Source organism: Ilyonectria robusta, assembly GCF_021365365.1.
Source record: "Ilyonectria robusta strain PMI_751 chromosome Unknown BGZ61scaffold_44, whole genome shotgun sequence".
NCBI classification, from domain to species: domain Eukaryota; kingdom Fungi; phylum Ascomycota; class Sordariomycetes; order Hypocreales; family Nectriaceae; genus Ilyonectria; species Ilyonectria robusta.
Genome location: NW_025764478.1, coordinates 101,987 through 119,819, shown reverse-complemented (window position 1 = coordinate 119,819; position 17,833 = coordinate 101,987). Strand labels below are relative to the sequence as shown.

General features: G+C 50.2%; 7 protein-coding genes across 7 annotated transcripts; 4 read left to right on the top strand and 3 right to left on the bottom strand.

Annotated features, from left to right (window-relative positions):
- Positions 1-181: 181 nt before the first annotated feature.
- On the top strand, positions 182-1,705 carry BGZ61DRAFT_499965 (putative chromosome condensation protein; the record flags this gene model as incomplete). Its single annotated transcript, XM_046251485.1, has 2 exons — positions 182-206; positions 351-1,705. The coding sequence occupies 2 exons, from the start codon at positions 182-184 to the stop codon at positions 1,703-1,705; spliced, it is 1,380 nt and encodes a 459-aa protein (XP_046095350.1).
- A 1,576-nt stretch (positions 1,706-3,281) lies between these two features.
- BGZ61DRAFT_371203 (cholinesterase) lies at positions 3,282-5,262 on the top strand (the record flags this gene model as incomplete). Its single annotated transcript, XM_046242076.1, has 6 exons — positions 3,282-3,682; positions 3,734-3,922; positions 3,967-4,050; positions 4,104-4,225; positions 4,277-5,047; positions 5,120-5,262. 6 exons carry the CDS (start codon positions 3,282-3,284, stop codon positions 5,260-5,262), a joined length of 1,710 nt encoding a protein of 569 aa, XP_046095349.1.
- Positions 5,263-6,220: 958 nt separating this feature from the next.
- Positions 6,221-6,595, top strand: BGZ61DRAFT_486170 (uncharacterized protein; the record flags this gene model as incomplete). Its single annotated transcript, XM_046249823.1, has 1 exon — positions 6,221-6,595. One exon carries the CDS (start codon positions 6,221-6,223, stop codon positions 6,593-6,595), a length of 375 nt encoding a protein of 124 aa, XP_046095348.1.
- Positions 6,596-7,215: 620 nt separating this feature from the next.
- BGZ61DRAFT_465783 (dehydrogenase) lies at positions 7,216-8,473 on the bottom strand. Its single transcript, XM_046247620.1, has one exon. The coding sequence runs from the start codon at positions 8,351-8,353 to the stop codon at positions 7,271-7,273; it is 1,083 nt and encodes a 360-aa protein (XP_046095347.1). The 5' UTR covers positions 8,354-8,473; the 3' UTR covers positions 7,216-7,270.
- Positions 8,474-8,876: 403 nt separating this feature from the next.
- Positions 8,877-10,775, bottom strand: BGZ61DRAFT_594172 (uncharacterized protein). Its single transcript, XM_046256828.1, has 2 exons — positions 9,520-10,775; positions 8,877-9,456 (listed from the first exon to the last, which is right to left on the bottom strand). The coding sequence occupies exons 1-2, from the start codon at positions 10,466-10,468 to the stop codon at positions 8,966-8,968; spliced, it is 1,440 nt and encodes a 479-aa protein (XP_046095346.1). The 5' UTR covers positions 10,469-10,775; the 3' UTR covers positions 8,877-8,965.
- A 460-nt stretch (positions 10,776-11,235) lies between these two features.
- On the bottom strand, positions 11,236-11,793 carry BGZ61DRAFT_499961 (uncharacterized protein; the record flags this gene model as incomplete). Its single annotated transcript, XM_046251484.1, has 2 exons — positions 11,236-11,385; positions 11,443-11,793. 2 exons carry the CDS (start codon positions 11,791-11,793, stop codon positions 11,236-11,238), a joined length of 501 nt encoding a protein of 166 aa, XP_046095345.1.
- Positions 11,794-13,352: 1,559 nt separating this feature from the next.
- BGZ61DRAFT_540488 (uncharacterized protein) lies at positions 13,353-14,891 on the top strand (the record flags this gene model as incomplete). The annotated part of the gene is made up of 2 exons (XM_046254914.1): positions 13,353-13,766; positions 13,839-14,891. 2 exons carry the CDS (start codon positions 13,353-13,355, stop codon positions 14,889-14,891), a joined length of 1,467 nt encoding a protein of 488 aa, XP_046095344.1.
- Positions 14,892-17,833: the final 2,942 nt, after the last annotated feature.

Genomic DNA, 17,833 nt, shown 5'->3' with positions numbered 1-17,833 from the left:
GCATCTCCGGTGGTATTGACGTACCATTAAGAGTGTTGTCGGTCCTCGCGCCGCTAAAAAGACCTACGTGGCCTATCCAACCTGACGGCGAGTCCAAGTTACATTGTCTATATATTCCCTTTGGTAAGGCATTCAAGCAGACGATGGAGCGATTCACCAACTCAACAAGGTCAAACTCAAGATGTCACGCCCTCATCAGTCTGCAAGTATCCCTGCATCTCAGTTACAGGACAAATCTTGCATCCGCACTCCTTCAGACCCAGGCCCAATATCGAACTCCATTGCTGTCTCCCACCGAAGAGACGGGGCCTACACAGATGATGGCATACAGCAGCCTCGAATATCAGCAGAGTTTGTCAAGGCTCAGCAACGGCGTCAGCGATACTCAGCCATCGACGCTGAGAGTGATATACCGGAATCCTGGGCTAATCTGGACGAAATTACCGCCGGTCAACCGGTAGAGAATCTACACGAATCGCCTGTGCACCACCCCGCAAGCTTAGAACAAGCACGAAACCAGGAGCGGGAGTATTTGGAGCAGCAAGAATGTGAATCTGGGCGACTCGGCGGGGCGCTCTCTTCGGGAGAGTCGTCGACGGCAAAGGGACCCACGAGATGGGCAACACAACTATACGTACACTCCTATCTTGTCTTTTTCTCCTTATTAGGAACACTTGCAAGGAAAGGACTGGAATCTTTGACAACCTATCCCGTCACACCCATCGCCTTTGACACCATATGGGCCAATTTTGCTGGCTGCCTGATTATGGGCATCCTCATGGAAGATCGCAAGATTTTCCTCCATGAATGGGGTTCTCCGATTTATAATCAACAGATTCTTATGGAGGAAAGGCGACTGAAAGACGAAGAGAGCGGAACAAGCTCGGAACAAGAGCCAATTGACCTTGCCGCCGCAAAAAAGACCTTCACGTCCACGAAAAAGTCCATCCCTCTCTTCATCGGCCTAACTACTGGCTTTTGTGGCTCATTTACCACGTTTTCGGATTTCATCATGGATTCCTTTCTCGCGCTTTCAAACGGCCTACAACCTCCATCAACCACTCTTGCTACGGACCGAAACGGCGGCTATGATTTCATGGCATTGCTTGCGGTTGCTATTGCTACAGTGTCTCTCTCTCTGGCGGGATTTACAGTTGGTGCACATTTGGCTATAGCACTGGAGGGTACTATGCCGTCACTCCCTTATGCCTTCATGCGGAAGTTCCTTGACCGTTTTGTGGTATTCCTTGGCTGGGGGTCATGGGTTGGGGCGATTTTGCTGTGTGTATTCCCCCCTCATGACCTTTGGCGTGGCCGCATGCTATTTTCTCTTGTTTTCGCTCCCTTGGGAGTATTCACCAGGTTCTACCTCGCTCTATTTCTCAATGGAAGAAGCGCATCCTTTCCTGTTGGGACGTTCGTTGCTAACATCCTGGCATCAATGGTTATCGCTTTGGCCTGGGATATCAACCACGCTGCTGTAGGTGGCATCATAGGATGCCAAGTGCTCCAAGGTATCCAGGGTGGATTCTGTGGGTGCCTCAGCACTGTTTCTACGTGGGTAGTAGAGCTATCCTCCCTAGGTCGGAAGCATGCGTATTTATACGGGTTCGCCAGTGTACTCGTTTCTTTCGCTCTAGTTGTCATTATTGCGGGAAGCGAAAAATGGAGCCAAGGAGTTCAGGACCCTCTCTGTTCAGCATGATCCTTTATAGAGCATTGCATCTATCATAGAATGTTAAAGGAAAAGTTCCTAGATCATGCACTGCAGATAAGCAGAAAGTTGTGACCCGCGTTTGCTTCTTGGAGAAGCTCGTGTCAATTGTTCGGTCCACACCGAAAGCAATACGTAGGTAGACTAGGCTCGCATCAGGGAATGCCTGCAATCACTAGGTCCATCAGGAATCGAGCACTTGCCTAACTCGGCGCTTGTGCGAACCTCATTTGCGGGGTAAGTTAGGCTAGACTTTGCTCTGCAGGGTAAGTTACTTATTATTGATAGGGAATAAGAATAACTAGGCTCCTTGCCTTGCCTCGCTTGACTTCATTGAGTATGTACTACGTGGTAACTTACTTTCTTTATCTCAAAGCCTGGAATTGTTGGATAGCTTGCCAATATCTCAGCTCCCACCTGTGCCCCACTATTGCAGGAACTCGCACGGCCAGAAGTATGGCCAGCCCATAATATCCTGGGAGTCTTCCTCCTCTCCTGAGTCTCCCCTATCATCTGCCGGAAAAGAAAAGTCATCTAGAACTAGCTAACATGATGGCACGCCACAATCCCACCGGTTTTATTCGCTTCCAACTTTGACATTCTCGTGACCACTTACAAGATCGTCTTGGGTAATGATACCGCCTGCCATGTCCTCATCCCCAAATTACTCGTTTAACCAGCCCAGGACCAGGACAGGCCAATCATTCCCCGCACCCATGGCGGCGGCTTGATTTCCGGCTCTAGTGTATTCCTAGACTTCTTTGCACCCTGGCACCGTGAGCTTGCATCCTGGCATAACGCCGCGATTGTCAGCTGCGACTATGCCCCTGTCAGGCGGCGGTACAGGCTATTGACCCAGAGCCTGTTCAGAAATAACACCACCTAATTCTTCATCCACCGCGTTCTCTGCACCCTTATGGATTCCCAACTGCCCCTAGCCAAACAGTCAACGCGTATGATAACAATAGGTTCATACGCGTTGACTATCACGGGCGGCTCAGCACAAAGTCGCAGTCGATGTCTTGGTCGTGTATAGGGCGCCCCTTCGCAATCAGTGGGACAAGCGCCGAGCAACCCCTCTAAGATAGATCCGGCGGGTCTCGCAACGCAGCCAAATGAGGCAACTAATTAGCGACAAGGGACGGGTGCTAAGGACGCTAATGTGCGGGGTCAATCTTTATGCCGGCCTTTCCTATCTAATGAACCTTGACTCGGATATCGAACTCGTAGCAGTTCCCCCCAGAAGCCTACTCCGTAGGTAGAGTAAAGAAAGTAACTGGGGAGGCTGGGGAGGTCTCTGCGGGCGTTGCCGTCCCCGGAGCCCGCGGATTGGATTTGTTCTTAGGGCAATCAGTTGATTTGCCTCTCTGGGCAAAATGGCGAATTACTTAGAACGCTCTACTAGACCAAGGCTACGTCATCTCCGTTGACAGAGCTTGGGCAAGGCCTACACCATATTAGGACAAATATTGGTGCGTGCTGTCTATTGCTCTTGTTCTAGGCGTATAAAGTTGGTAAACACTCCCTTTGGATGCTACGTCAGGCCAGCCTAGTTTCGTCCATCATTATGTCTCTCAGACTCTTCATCACCGCTGCTCTCGGCGCAGTGCTAAGTGCTCGGCAGGTTGCTAGCGCAGCAGTGCCGCCAAGCAAAGCAGCCATTGTTGACACCTTGAACGGGTCTTACTATGGAACGTACAGCGAAATGTACAGTCAGGACCTCTTTCTTGGCATCCCTTATGCACAGCCACCTCTCAATAACTTGCGCTTCCGCCCCCCTCGCAGTCTCGACACGACCTGGTCAGGGCTTCGAAATGCCACTGAGCTCGGATACTCCTGCGTGGGTTACGGCGAAGATACCGAGGTTGCAGCAAAGAACTACACGGGCGAAGATTGTTTGTCCGTCAACATCGCTCGCCCAGCTGGAAACTTCTCAAAGCCCTTGCCTGTGGCGGTCTGGATCCATGGGTAAGCTCTGATGCCATTGTTGCATCGATCTTGCAAGCTGACTGAGAGTAGAGGAGGCTGGACAACCGGCAGCAGTGCGACTAGTTGGTATAATATGACCTACCTCGTTGAACGATCCGTACAGATGCAGCAGCCAATCATCGGTGTCGGCGTCAATTACCGTCTAGCAGGTTGGGGTTGGCTTCAATCAGACGAGATTGTCGCGGAAGGCTCGACAAATGTGGGACTGAGGGACCAAAGGTCAATAACCAGCTTCACCTAATTGAAGCCAGGCTAATACTCAGCAGGCTGGCTTTGCACTGGATAAAGGAAAACATCGCAGCGTTTGGTGGTGACCCCTCCAAGATCACCATCTTTGGAGAAAGTGCGTACGTTTTCAAGAGCTCCTCTGGTCCCAAGTTGATTTGCTTACCATCCTCAGCGGGGCGGCCTCAGTTGGTGCACACATGTTGGCGTATAATGGCCGTGACGATGGGCTTTTCCACGCAGCTATCGGACAGTCAGGATCGGTAGCAGGCCTCGGCTCTTGGGACGCCACTGCAGGTGAGAACCACAAGTCGACGACGACGGAATACTCATGCTAACTAATATCAGAGAAATCGGCACTTGCTACTGCAAATATCACGGAAACTGTTTGTCCCGAAGCCACCGACCAGCTTGCATGTCTGCGCAAGGCAGATTTTGAGACTTTAAACAACGCTATCAGGGCCTCGTTGAATGTCCCACATGCGGGTGTTTTATTTGGACCTATAATTGATGGAGACATCATGGTTAGGTCTCGGGTCGAGCAACTACGCGATGGCGACGTTGTGGATGTCCCATACCTGGTGGGATCCAACAACGACGAAATGTCCTATTACACGCCTGTGATTAACGATGAGGCGGAGCTTCATCAATCTTTGATCCAGGCACTAGGCTTGAACTTCACTCAAGCCATCGAAGTCATGTCACGATACCCATACTCGGACCCCGAGCTGGTCTCGCCGGAAGTCTCCAACGCGCGACTCAACTCCACCGTGGGAGTGGTGTATAAGCGCGCAAATACCATTTTCACCGACGTCGTGTTCAAGGCTGCAACGCGCTACGGAGCGAGATTGTGGGAGCAGCACAAGTCGAGCAATACATACATCTACAACGCCAATACTACCATAACTAAGGGCCCCAACTATTTTGGCGCCGCTCATGGGTTCGAATTGGCTTACATGTTCTATGACATCAACGGAACAGGTTGGCAGGGAGACTCAGCTCCATTCCTAGGCGGCAATCCGTTCGAGGGAAGGACGCAACTTTATCTTGATCTCGCTGCTGTAATGAGTGGTATGTGGGTGGGATTCATGAACAACGGAGTTCCCCATTATGACGGGCGTAAGTTGTCTCATTGTCCAGCTCAAGACACAACTTTCCCACTCCCTGGACTTATTGCTAACACTAAGACAGAACCTGTGCCGGAGTGGCCCCCTTACAAGGGAGAGGATCCTATGATTATGAACTTTGATGCCCAGACTGATTGCTTGAACACGAAGCCTGTGAAGGAGGTTCGTGCAGCCCAGCAGGACTTTATAATCTCACAGCTGTATTGAGGGCTTCCACTGCCCAACATTGATGTAAAGAGACCATCACGGGTGGTAGTTGGTTTACCGGTTCTCTCACTCTAGCACCAATCAGCGCGTGGATGTCCTGAGAGAAGCTGGCTCGAGTTGTCCTGAGAGAACGTGGGCCTCTGTTGGAACCCCTTTACTCTGGCCCCGCCGGCGATGTTCTTGGAGAACAACGGGCGGACTGGCACCCAGGACTTTTCTACTCTTTAACCCGAGTCTACTTCTTTTCTTCACCTTCTACTATAAGTAAGTAATTAAGTTCCGCCCGAGGGCGTCCACCGCTTGTTATCTCCCGGGATATGGCGCCTGAGTGGATAATTGAGTTCCGCCCGAGGGCATCCACCGTTGTTTCCCGAGCTAGTTGCGCCTAAGTGGGTAATTAAGTTCCGCCCGAGTACGTCACTACAGATTATTCGGGTTCGGGTTTAATAGCAATAGCGCTATTCATACGGAGTAGTAAGTGCACGGGTCCGAGCAACAATTACCCCAGCAGGAGACATCATGTAAGGCGGGCGAGAGATGTCACAAATATTGATCATTCGGGCTTTTAAACTTCTGGTAATATCAATCCTTTACGTAGTGCAGGTTCTGAGATCGTCGTGACCACGGGATGGCCGACAGATAGTAATTAGAATATGTCTCAAGGCGACTTAGCTAGATTGACCAATTAATCCACCTATTAGCAGTGACGTTCAACAAGTGGAGAGAGTTTTACATCAGCTTGTGTCCAAAGAATCAGCCCAGTGATTATTGCGGTGAGTTCCAAAGACGTACTTGTATTTAAACCAAGTTGTGTCGCCTGTCCGTCGCCAGTTTCACATCGGATCAACCACCGTCCAATCCTTGAGATATTTAACAGGAAGTAGCAACTCCAAGCTCCTTTGGTAAGTCAAATAATCTATCCTTTGACAACGCGGCTAACTAGAGTCTCCCAGCAACCATGAAGTTCCAATCTCTCCTCTTTCTCGCTGTCGGCGCGATTGCTGCACCGGCCCCTGAGCCCGCTGATGCTGGTGCTACCGTCCCAGCCGTCCGCCTCTTGTGCTCCGGCCTCTGGACGGGAAATGACCTAGGATATAGTGATATCGATTGGGCTATGCATAACCGCCGGAATGAGCTCCAGCTTAATGCTGGGTGGTGGAACCAAGTCAACACCCAATGCACTTCCACGGACGGCAGAAACATCGCACAGAAGGGTATTTGGATCACATACAACCATGCCCGAGATCTTCAGGCGAGGACAAATCTCAAGAATAACGGCGCCATTGTTTGTACGCCGCAAAGCTCATGGAGGCTCAAGTGCGACCGGAGTTGATTCCATCGACTGCCAGAAAACACCAAATGACTGACAGATAAATTCGAGGACTGTTTTCATTATGGCACGAGATATAAAAGGTCATCGACTCAGATGTATAAAGAGCAGATATTGTGTCGGAGACAGGACTCCGGCCATGTTTTCTTTCTTAGTTGCCTAATTAGGTAACTCTCAATTAAAGTAGTTTTTCTTTTGCACTGACGAAGGAGCTTCATGATGTTGCTCTTGGCCCAAGTGAGAGCGTTCAATACCTCAATGTGAAGAAATAACGACCAACGTTGGCTGACGCATGAACACCTTATCCCTTCAAGCTATTTGGGATTCGAAAGTCGCCCAGGCTGTTCCCTTAGACGGTGAGATATCATACGAGGACCTCACAGCAAAATTTGTAGAGCTCAACAGCGGGTTCAACATCCCGATGCTAATCTCTGCCGCGTCGTGCGTCACGCCATGACGAATCGCACCCTTTGTTGACCTGGGAAGGGCTTCGTTGCACACACCCGCTCATCATGCCTCATTGCACAGGGCGCGGCCATGAATAACTGGTTAGTTTCCTGTATAATCTTGCTATGCAGGCACATGATATCGGAGAGGGACACTATGTGCACAATAAAATAACTTCTCAAATGAGTTACACTGGTATTGTCTAACTTTGTAACCATAATCCAAGTGCTTTTAAAGATCATTAGCAAGCGATGAAATAATGTCCTTCGCCTCGTCTCTCACGCTTTCAATAATCGCACCGGCATCATCTACACTATGTACCAGTCCTACTGCAGCCCCGGCGTACGTCGCCAATCTCCCCTCTGGACCCCATCCGGCATCACCGGACTTTACCGCCTCATCGTGCAGTCGCTTCAGCTCATCGAATGGGATACCATTTTGGTGATCGACCCAGCTTCTGTTGATCAGTCCACGGGGTGAGAATTGCTCCGGCCACCCGAACGTGCCCCGTAAATGGTTATATAGCTGTGTGCGAACTGTAGACGTAGCGCCGTCGGTTGCGCGAATAACCTCGTTCTGGTATCCCTTGCTGATACGCGTCTCGGTCGCAGCGAGCATGCGTGTCCCCATTGCGACACCCGCAGCTCCCAGACTCAGGGCCGCAGCGACACCACGGCCGTCGACGATACCTCCCGCGGCAATCAGAGGGATTCCGGACTCGCTTGTGGCGTCGGCGATCTCTGGGAAAAGTGCCATGGTACCCAGACCATCCTTGGCCCGACCATGGCCACCTGCTTCGGCACCCTGGATAACGAGCACATCTGGAGGTGTTGAGCTACGGACGGCGTCAATGGCCTCGCCGAGAGTGCCGACTTGGATCCAAATCTGGGTCTCAGGAGATGCCTCGCGGACGCCAGTAGTCCACTCATCCAATTCGCTCTGGCCGTGACGGGGGGCGAACAGCCACACAGCACAAGGCCGGTGCTCCTGGACTGCGGATAAGGCGACCTTAAGATCGCCGTTCCACGTCTGAAAGCCGACCCCAATAGGGAGAAGGGCCGCAGTTGAACGTCCGGGAGCGGAAGCGAGCGGGGATAATCGGATTAATCCACCAGCCTTCTCCAGGTCGGAAAACAGATCCTCCGCCTTCATCGTTGGACCGATAAATCCAAGGCCGCCCGCTGAGGATACTGCGACGGCGAGGCTTGGCCCAGACATCACACGCATCGGGGCGCCAACAATGAACGGCTCCTTAACCCAAGGGTACGCCTGGGCTAGCAACCGTCTTAGATCTCTAGGGCGCGGGGCTACCATGGTCAGAATAATATGTCAGGGTGCAGGAGACAACCTTGAAGCTTTTAGTTGTAATGAGTTTCCCAGGAGAAGACAGTGTTCCCCGTCTTAGTGGAAGGAGCCGGTAAGAAGATTTCTCGACGGAGCTCTACTAGAGGCAGAAATGTCAACTTCGCAGTTGCCAATGGAACTTAAGCATCCATCGCCGACACGGCTTAGTCACGACGCCTTCGTGTATTTATCAGCCGTAACCTCGGTACAGCCATGATGTAATTTGTAATGCGCCAACCAAGATGAGAAAGGATCAATTACTTGTGACAGTAAGCGAGGAAAAGTTAGAAGGTCGCACCCACCAATGAGCAAATCCCGGCATGTCTTACGATGCTTTCTCTGCAAAGTTTAAAACTGCCTCCAAAACTTCTCGTTGAGTGTTCTTCGCGTTAGTTCACCTCGCCTGTAATTGGTTTGCCCTCTGAACATTGGTGAGGCGCTATTGAATGGGTCTCTACTCTTGCTGCATTGACTTTTGTCCTTTTGGAGGACCGCGATTCACTTCCCCATTCATCATTCACTCGTTGTCAGTTCACCTTCTCAGGGCTGAGATCAACCAATGCCAATTCTGGGCTCAAATTATCATGTAAGTGAAGGATAAGCCTTGAAGAAGATATTCTCCCCATCATACTTCCTCTTAAGCACCTTCAGCCTCTCCATCGTCTCCTTCCCGTAAAACAACTCCGTGTCACACTCTTCCGGGGGCGAGAAGTTCATATACGCACTGTCGAGTGCTAACCCACGCTCCTTGATCGCGGTGGCCATGTTATCTGAATACGTCCTGGCCGCGTCCATCTCCTGACTCCCTGACCCGTGTGGCGGAGGAGGCGCGGCACCGATTCCGAAAACGATGTGAGGCATGCGGTTCACGAAGCACGACTCTTGGTCCGGCTTGATGGCTGCGCCATGCGCGTGGTGAGAGATCATGTGGCTTGGGCCAATGGGGCCCTCAATCTCTTGGAAGATTTGGACGAGCTCTGGAGTTATTTCCTTGACAGTGCGTGTGCGGAAGTGATATGGAAGTAGAACTGATGTGACAGGGTCGAGAGAGGAGGCGAAGCCGTAGGGGGTTGCTGCCAAATTTGTTAGCTTGGCTGCAGTTAGAAGGAGAGACATGGCGGATAATTTGGACTTACTCTCCGCGACGGTGTTCTGTAATACGTCCCCGATGGCTTGAAACTTTTCGAGGTGAGCCTTCGCCTTGCTGAGATCGCCGTCCTCCTGCACCCAGGTGTACAACATCAAGATGGTCTGCCCAAGACCCGGCACATAGCCGCAGAGGAAGTCTCCCGAGAATTCATCAGGGAATTCTTCGGCAATCGAATCCTTGAAATTGGCAAACACACTCTGAGCATCTGCGAGAGAGTACCCCAAGTATCCACCTAGCATCCTGGGTTGGGGGTAGACCTTGATCGTCAACTCAACCACCACTCCAAAGTTGCCATTTCCGGCACCACGAAGTGCCCACAGAAGCTCCCGGTCGTCCTTGGTGTCGACCACTTCGCCAGAGGCAGTCACAACGCGGGCGGCGAGGATCTGATCGCAGCCCAGACCGTACTTTGCCTGCAAAACGCCGTAGCCACCACCCAGAGCCCACCCGGCATAACCCACCCCGGTGCAGAAGCCCGTCGGAGTGCTCAGGCTCATGGTTTCGAGATGCTTGATGAGTGCGCCGCCCGTGATGCCGCCTCCGATCCGAGTAGAAGACCTATCTTTAGCAACTTCGACCTGATCCAAGGCTCGGAGGTCAATGACGACGCCATCCTCGACTAGACTGCGCCCCCACATATCATGGCCGCCAGCCTTGATCGCAAGGGGTATGCGTGGTGAATGTCCAGCGCAGTGTGTAACAACAGAGCTGACTTCGGCTTCGGTGCGAGGGCGCACGATTGCCAGGGGCTGGATGGTAACATTGCTGTTGCATGTCTGACGGACGTCTTCGAACCCGGGGGTGGAGCTTGTAAAGATGGGTAGGCGAGGGTGTTTCTCAAAGATAGAGAGGAGGGAAGGGGCATCCGCTTCAACGGTCGCGCGAGAGGCGCCTTCGAGACCTGAGATGGAGGGTGGAGGATACGGATGAGCCATGTTTGAAGAGCTTTTGTTATCGATTTCTTGTTCCCTGCGTGCCTAGCTCTCCTTTCGTGCCTAAATGGCGGCAGCACGCTTAGATACCTCTACACTTTATACTTTGGCGAGGCAACTGTAACAGCTTCTGCTCCAAAGACGGCGTCCGAAAGGCGTTGGTGGCCAGGTTAATAGCCTTGGGTACTGGAAGAACGCAGAAGATGTGACAATGGGCAATCCGCAGCCAAGTCCCTAAGTGCAGATGCATATGGGGAAGGTTCAGAGACTTGACGGGGGTGCATGGGTTTTATACGTGGGTGCATCTCGGACCATTCGCCTCCTCGGGGGTTTTGACTGGGCTAGTCCACCGGCTCAGGATACTACAAGAGTATAAGCTCGCCTCAACTAGGTCTTAGCATTTTATAGGTTAGTCATCGTTTTAGTCTCTTATCTATTTATTCCTGAACGAGAGTGCTTGATAAGCGAGCGGGGTGTAAGGATAGTTATAGCGGGGTCAGACCGGCTGGAGCAGGCGCTGCAACTAGACATCGAGTCAGATTGGCCGGCATTTTCATCCGACTGTATACGTACATCCCCGGGCAACTTGTCAGAAGATGAACACCTTCGTGGTGACTGGAGGTGGAGTGGTTGCGGATGTGAGAAATCAGAAGTTCTTGGCTGACTCGCCGCTAGAGCAAAGCAATGTGATATAAAGTATTCATGGACATACAACTATCGTCAGGAGTATGCGCTTCAAATTGAGCACGCCCCCGTAATCTCAAAATCTATCATATTTCATACAACAAGGCGACAATAAAACAGATCCAAGCTGGGACATCAGTAATTAACGTCCGTGTAACATGCATGCTAATCCACTTTGACATCTGGAGCTGTGCAAGTTCTGGTTCGGATAGAATTTGGTCCATAATTGAGAGCACCTAACAACCGCAATGTCAGTCTTGCTCACAATCCCCTAAGCCCCAGAGATAACTTGCCTTGTTGCCGAACCCAAAGTGCAAAAGTGTGAAGAAAAGGCCAGCTAAAATCCATCGAGAGACCGGGTTGGGCTGCTTCTGTTCTGCGCCGTGATAGTGGAACCAAAATGCTCTGAGGCCGCTACCAAGTGTAAGCGCGCCAAGTGTAGTCACCCCGACGAACCCGGGCTTAAAAAAGTCCTTGAACCAAAGAGCAATAGCCGGTCCGGAATAGTCGGTGTTATAGAACGGGATTGTGGTGATATAGCCGCCGAGAGCCATGCCAACGTTAAGAGAAGTTGACAGGAGAGGAAGCAAGGTTTTGGGTATGAACCGCTGTTGGAGTGCTGGCTGGATCGCGCTCGATGCCATTATGATTGAAGCTAGGACCGTAAATGTCCGGGATTTCGGGTGTTTGGGTCGATTGGGGAAGTTCAGAGGTAGACGTAAATGCTAGAGGTGGGATTGCAGCAGCGGATGTTTGGACACTTGATCATCACCAGAGCTCGGGGGCAGAGAAGAGGTTTGCTTGTTTTGTCTACGCCCCTGCTCAGTCTCACTTTATCTTAGCTCTGTATTAATAATCGCCATAGCAACTGAGCCATGTGGAGCATTATGGAGCCTGATCATCGTTCACTTATGGCCAAGCCGATGACCCCTCCTGAACTGCACATCTTGACCCTTAATCGGGCCTAGCACTCGATGTCAGCAGAAAGGTACATTGGGAAAGTGTTGAAGACGACACGGTATTACGAAACCTCTGAGGGGTGTCAGAAAAGCCCTCTTCCGCTGACCCGGCGGATCCGGGCTCAGATAATTATCAACATTATCTTGGTCGCTTTCACCCCTATTGCCCCGATCAGTTTGGCCGTTAAGGATCTATTAGCAAGTTATCAACCATTTATTAAATATCCAGTGCAAAACATCAATTCTCTTCGGTCTAACTCACCACATCGCGAGGCTGTATTTAAATTCATTCTTGCAAAATCAATTCGTTATATGGAATGCACGCCAAGTCCAGCAATAAGGCACAGTTGCGATAGATTGTAACTTTGTAGAAGCTAAGTCTCGTCAAAGAAAGGGGTGGTCCTATACGAGAGGGAATAAATTAGGTAATTAGCGGTTTTAGTCAAAACTTAGGGCTGACGTATCCCCTAGGGCGGCCGACTTTTCGACCAAGTACGACATATGCGTCAATACTTGGATATCTATGTGTTAAAAATGAAGATATGAGGGTTCCATGTTGAAAATAACTTAGATTCCGTCTAATACTAGCTTGTGGTAAAGGTGAATGGCAGAACGGGCTTCGTCAATGGCTAGATGGCTGCAAAACAGAATACAACCCTGTAACTGGACGCAGGTACTCCTGGTGTCCAGATCTGGCTCGCTGCCTTGACTGGTCCGGATCCAGCTCTATCAAGTTCTTCGGTGGCATTGGCTTCAACACCTACCAAGCAAGTGACGAGCTACTCGGAGCTCTTTAGCGATATCACGATTCGGGCTTGTTATGATTGCAGCTCTGTCACTAATCTAGCAGCTTATTTCGTCGAGCTTCTCCGGATGCTTAAGAATACCCTCAGCGACTTTACCCCCATCGTCTCCAAGCCTTCTTGACAAGCTCGTTGTCCGACACCCGGATCTGTTGACTCTCCAGCTCTCCTGTGTTAACACAAACGTGTCAATCCCGTATATCGACCTCGCTAATGAAGCGATGGAATCTTTTATCTTGAATATCGGCAGCCTTGTCCCGCCGGCTCCAGTACCGATCCAAGGGCTCAATATGACGGGCCAAGACACCGGCCAGCTGTGATGACCAAGGAAGCGGAGTCTCCGAGACGAGTGTCAGCATAATATCACCAGATTCCGCATCATCGACCTTTCACCGTATTTTTAATACCTAAGCTGCATACTTAAGCACGCCAGTCCAAATCATGGTCATCACTCATCGAAGTCGTGCCGTGGGTGCGGTTCCAGCTGAGATTTGGTCCCACATCTGCTCGTTTCCCCACGTCGAGGAATACGACCAGTATGGGTTTTGCCATAAAGCGCACCCCCGCCAAGAGGGCAGCGTCTATAGCGACGAGCTCCTTCAATTACTGGTCCAAAATGATCCAGGTCTTACTTCAATACTGCTCACAGGGTCTCCTCGACGGGATCCTTTCCCCGATTACAGCAGCGTCGTCGGCGAGTTCCAAAGATTTTACCCAGACGCCACCCCAAACCCCAAACGAGATCTGTACAGCTTTCGCCTCGTCTGCAAGCAGTTCTCCGTCATAGCAACGCCCTTTACGCACCAGCATTTCTGCTTCTTCCTTACAAAGAAGCATCTGCAGAAACTAGACAATGTCGCCAAGCATCCGAGCATACCCAGAGCCGTCCAAGCATTGCGGTATTACGCGACTGATTATGCACAATAGGATAAAGTGCTTGAGGGGGGCTACAACTACGGTCATGACACATGGATGAGTCCCCAGGACCTCATGGAGCCCGTGGTTGACCTATCTCTTGAACCAGCCGACTACGCACAACATTGCAGGATCCACAAGGAGCAGCATGAATTGAAACGCGACAACGAAGACGTCAAGTGCTTCGTAAACGTCTTCCCTCGATTTGAGCGGCTTCAAGCCATTGACGTGCTCTGTGGACCCCGGCTGCTCAAGCGTAATCGAGTCAGGGGTCTAGAATTTAACCACATGAATCTCCGCGAGGCGAGCTTGGGCATCAGGGCTCTGGAGACGGTCCTGTCAGCCCTGGTTGATGCGAGGATCAGGCTCAAGTGTTTCGAAGCTGGCGTATTTGACTGCAGATTTTTCGACCGACACCGCAAAGAGCTAGATCGGTTGTTTCTTCCCTTGCGTCATTTGCAGTGCCTGGAACTAGTCATGAGTGGTCAGAGGGCTTACCGGTTCGATACCCAGGCCGTGGCGAGAACGGGTGTGATCCGGGAGCTACTTGAGCCTATGAAAGAGCTGCGCAGCTTGGTGATTAAGCTACCTCCTATGTACTTCAGCATGGATAGTGTTACGGCTCGGCTGTCCGATGTCATCCCACCGTTCAAGTGGGAACACCTGATACGGTTATCGTTGAGTGATGTTGAGTGCACGAGTGAAGACTTATTGTTAGTCTTGCTGCGCCACAAAGATACTCTTCGGAAGCTATGCCTGGGCCGGACAGTCCTCCGTTCTCCTTCATGGGAGTCTGTTCTTCGCACCATTCGGCAGGACATGCGCCTGGAAACAGCCTGCTTGTGCAGCGATCTCTATGAGATTGTTCCTATCGACGATGACGGCGGGCATATTCGGAACTACTGGACGGCCAGATACAGTGACGAGCATCATACGCTGGAACATAAGGAGGGCAAATACGTGTTGGTTTTTAACCTCAATGGATACTGCTGTGGGCGTGGATCAGATGACGAGATCCTCACTAGAGAGAACGCCGCCATTTACGGCTTTCATGTACGACAGTAAAGGGGCACGAGGCTAAAGTCAGAGTATCAAGGATGGTCTTGAGTTACCGACGCAGTAACCATTCACATAGATGAATCTCTATTGGCCCTCATGTAGTGAATCCTTTTCTCGGAGTCAATCCAGGACATCACCATTACTTCAAGCATACTACAACTCGTTCATAGATATCAGAGTCAGGTCTCGGATCCTTTTTTTAAATTACGAAGACTCATATTATTTGCCTACTTATAATACGGCATGGGGATAGTTTATGAGCCACATTCTACCTTGATCTTTGTTTCCTATCCCTGGTCTAATGCGCCGGAAGAGGGGACGACCTTCTTACCAAGTATAATATCATGTAGAGGGATTTCTATGACGGAAGTCCGTTACTATTACGAGGGCTGGAAGCGGATTGTGGAGCTGTTCCTCATCCTAGGACACGTCAAATTCCATGAAGATATCACTAGCATCCATTTTGGAAGCGATATCTCTGAGTCTGAAAAGATGGTGCATCTCGGTGGTGATCGATAGGTTGTCAACAGTGGAAAGTCTACTGCGCGAACGAAGAGGTTTGGCGGCAGGATTGTGGACGGAATGGACCGCACAGCAGAGCAAGGCTCTGTCCATTTGAAACTATCCAATACGTGAGAGAAGAGAATTATTCATCTGATTATAACCAGAAATGGCGACATACAAGATGATAATGGAACCTGGACTATGACGGGCCAATTTATGCGTGGAATTATCGTCCAATGTCGTTTGAAGTTCCAATTTAGATGCGAAGCTCTCTTAGCGCGAGGATAATGGGAAGTTAAGGTCATATTATTGTCGGACTAGCGTATAGCAATTTGTACATCTACGAAGCACAGCCTGAAAGCGAAGAATAATAGTACGTATAATAAGTACACTTCTGCATATGAATCCCATTACGATAAAGGAAGAATCGAGAATCAGTACTGAGAAAGAAGGACTATGGGATTTCTCCAAGAAGCCAACGAGCCCGCGAGCTATTGTACGAAAAGCTAACTGTTCGAAGCTTTCGTCGATATCAGCTGGCCACACATAACCAATGTCTGTGATGGTGTCCACGAGAACTCCATGCAAACGAATAGACCCGGCTGGGCTGGAAGGATGCTGTTTCCTCTGGTTCTGGCTGAAGTTTGGTGCCAGTTGCCTTGAATAGAGACATTCCAAGGTCCTCGCTCCATAGGTTGCGGACGGGAAGCACCCGGTTCGGAGCCCAAGAAGGTGACCTAGCCTGTCTAGAGCGACACCACTTCAACACGCTGATGTAGCCCTCTTTCAATAGTGCTCTAGCAGTCATTTCATAAACAACTTCAGTGTCGACCGTATAGCTCGCCTTAAGATCCAGCCCATCTGTGTTTCCAGGAATCCCTAAAAGTCCCTATATCTTATCCCTTGGGTCCCCTGCGTCTAAAATCTGTGCTTCAGATCGCATGGAAGCATTCTATAGACGTCGATATAGCGGTTCTGCGCGTTTTTGTCGGTATTTCCATCGTCCCGACAACAGGCAACTAGCCGCGTCGCTGGGACTCGCAGTCTTTAGCAGTTCCAATTGTATCTCTGCGGCCATCAACTCTTCTAATACCGTCCAGCCTGTTACATTTAGGTAGCTAGGAAACATCTAGCATATTCTATGACGATGAAATCACTAGGTCATCCAAATAGCTGTTGAGTCATTAGTACGTAGCGGCATGCATCCGTCAGGCATGTTGATGTTCTGATATCAACGTACGTCACTCATCGGTGTTGTCATTTTCCAGCTAGATGAGTCTATTAGCCCACACAACTAGACGGTCAATGAAGGCGTCACAAATGTTGACGCTCACTGAGCGCGATGACGAGACGTGGCTCACAGGGCACGTTTTCTTTGTCACATGTTAACGAATATCGTCCATGCATGGTGATGAAAATTGACGTTCGTGTTGCAAAGCATGTCGAATCCGAGGTATTAATAAAAGTGAGATTAATTAAGGGAAATGTATGAGATGTATCTCCATTGGCTCAACATTTTCCTAATTTATCTCGGCAATTTTGATACATGCTCTGAGGCAAGATACAGTCAGATTGTCGTCATCAGGCGGGAGGTAGACAGAGAGGCAATTTCAATTACTTCACTGTTATACAAGCTTACGCGTTGTAATATTGAGTAATATAGTTTCATCGGAGAGACAAGCAGCCGACGAGGTGGTGCGGGCACCAATTGCATCCACCTTGATGATGTGGCCATGTCAGCCACAGCATGCATCACAGGCATTGAAGTGCCTGCACTATCCTATTCTGGACGAGGGTAGCAACGCATCGTCCCTGGTTCCTTTTTAGAAGCCACCGGCAAGCTTCCATCGCTCCCTCAAGGTTGTATTTTTTAGCTGATGTCGTTTTGATGATGTTCTGAAGCCGTTCGGCTAGGTCGATACCAAAAACGGAAGCTACTCGGGTCTAGCACTCCACATTTGCTACCATCAGGAGATCAAACTCACTTCCCAATATAGCCATTCTCGGCCAGAAATATTCTAGTTCATGGGCCTTGAGTGCTTTACATAGTGACTAATAGCTATATAGCGATGACACCACCTAGTCTCATCTGAGTCAGCAGAATCCCAGTTGCAGTTTCCAGACGGATTCCCTGTGAGATCTGATAATTTGAATATCACAAAAGTGGATTGAGATATTTCAGATGCCGTTATTGCGGCTGGTATATCCCCATTTGCCGAACAACAGATTCACTAAGCCCGCGACATAGAACTCAATCGCAGTTTCGGGGCTGACGACTATGTAGGCGTCTAAAAAAAGAAACTCGTATAGAATCGATTGCGCGTCTGCATAATCTGCTGGTAGCATAACTAAGAAAAGGTCTCTGCGAAAGTGAACGGGGCCCAGCCAGAATTCATCTCAACAACATTCAGTACAACGTCATGCATTCAAAATGACGAATTAAT

Coding starts and splice junctions, on each gene's coding strand:
- BGZ61DRAFT_465783 (XM_046247620.1), bottom strand. CDS start 8,353: ATGGTAGCCCCGCGCCCTAGAGATCTAAGACGGTTGCTAGCCCAGGCG.
- BGZ61DRAFT_594172 (XM_046256828.1), bottom strand. CDS start 10,468: ATGGCTCATCCGTATCCTCCACCCTCCATCTCAGGTCTCGAAGGCGCC. Junction 9,457..9,519: donor ACAGAACACCGTCGCGGAGA/GTAAGTCCAAAT, acceptor CAAATTTGGCAG/CAACCCCCTACGGCTTCGCC.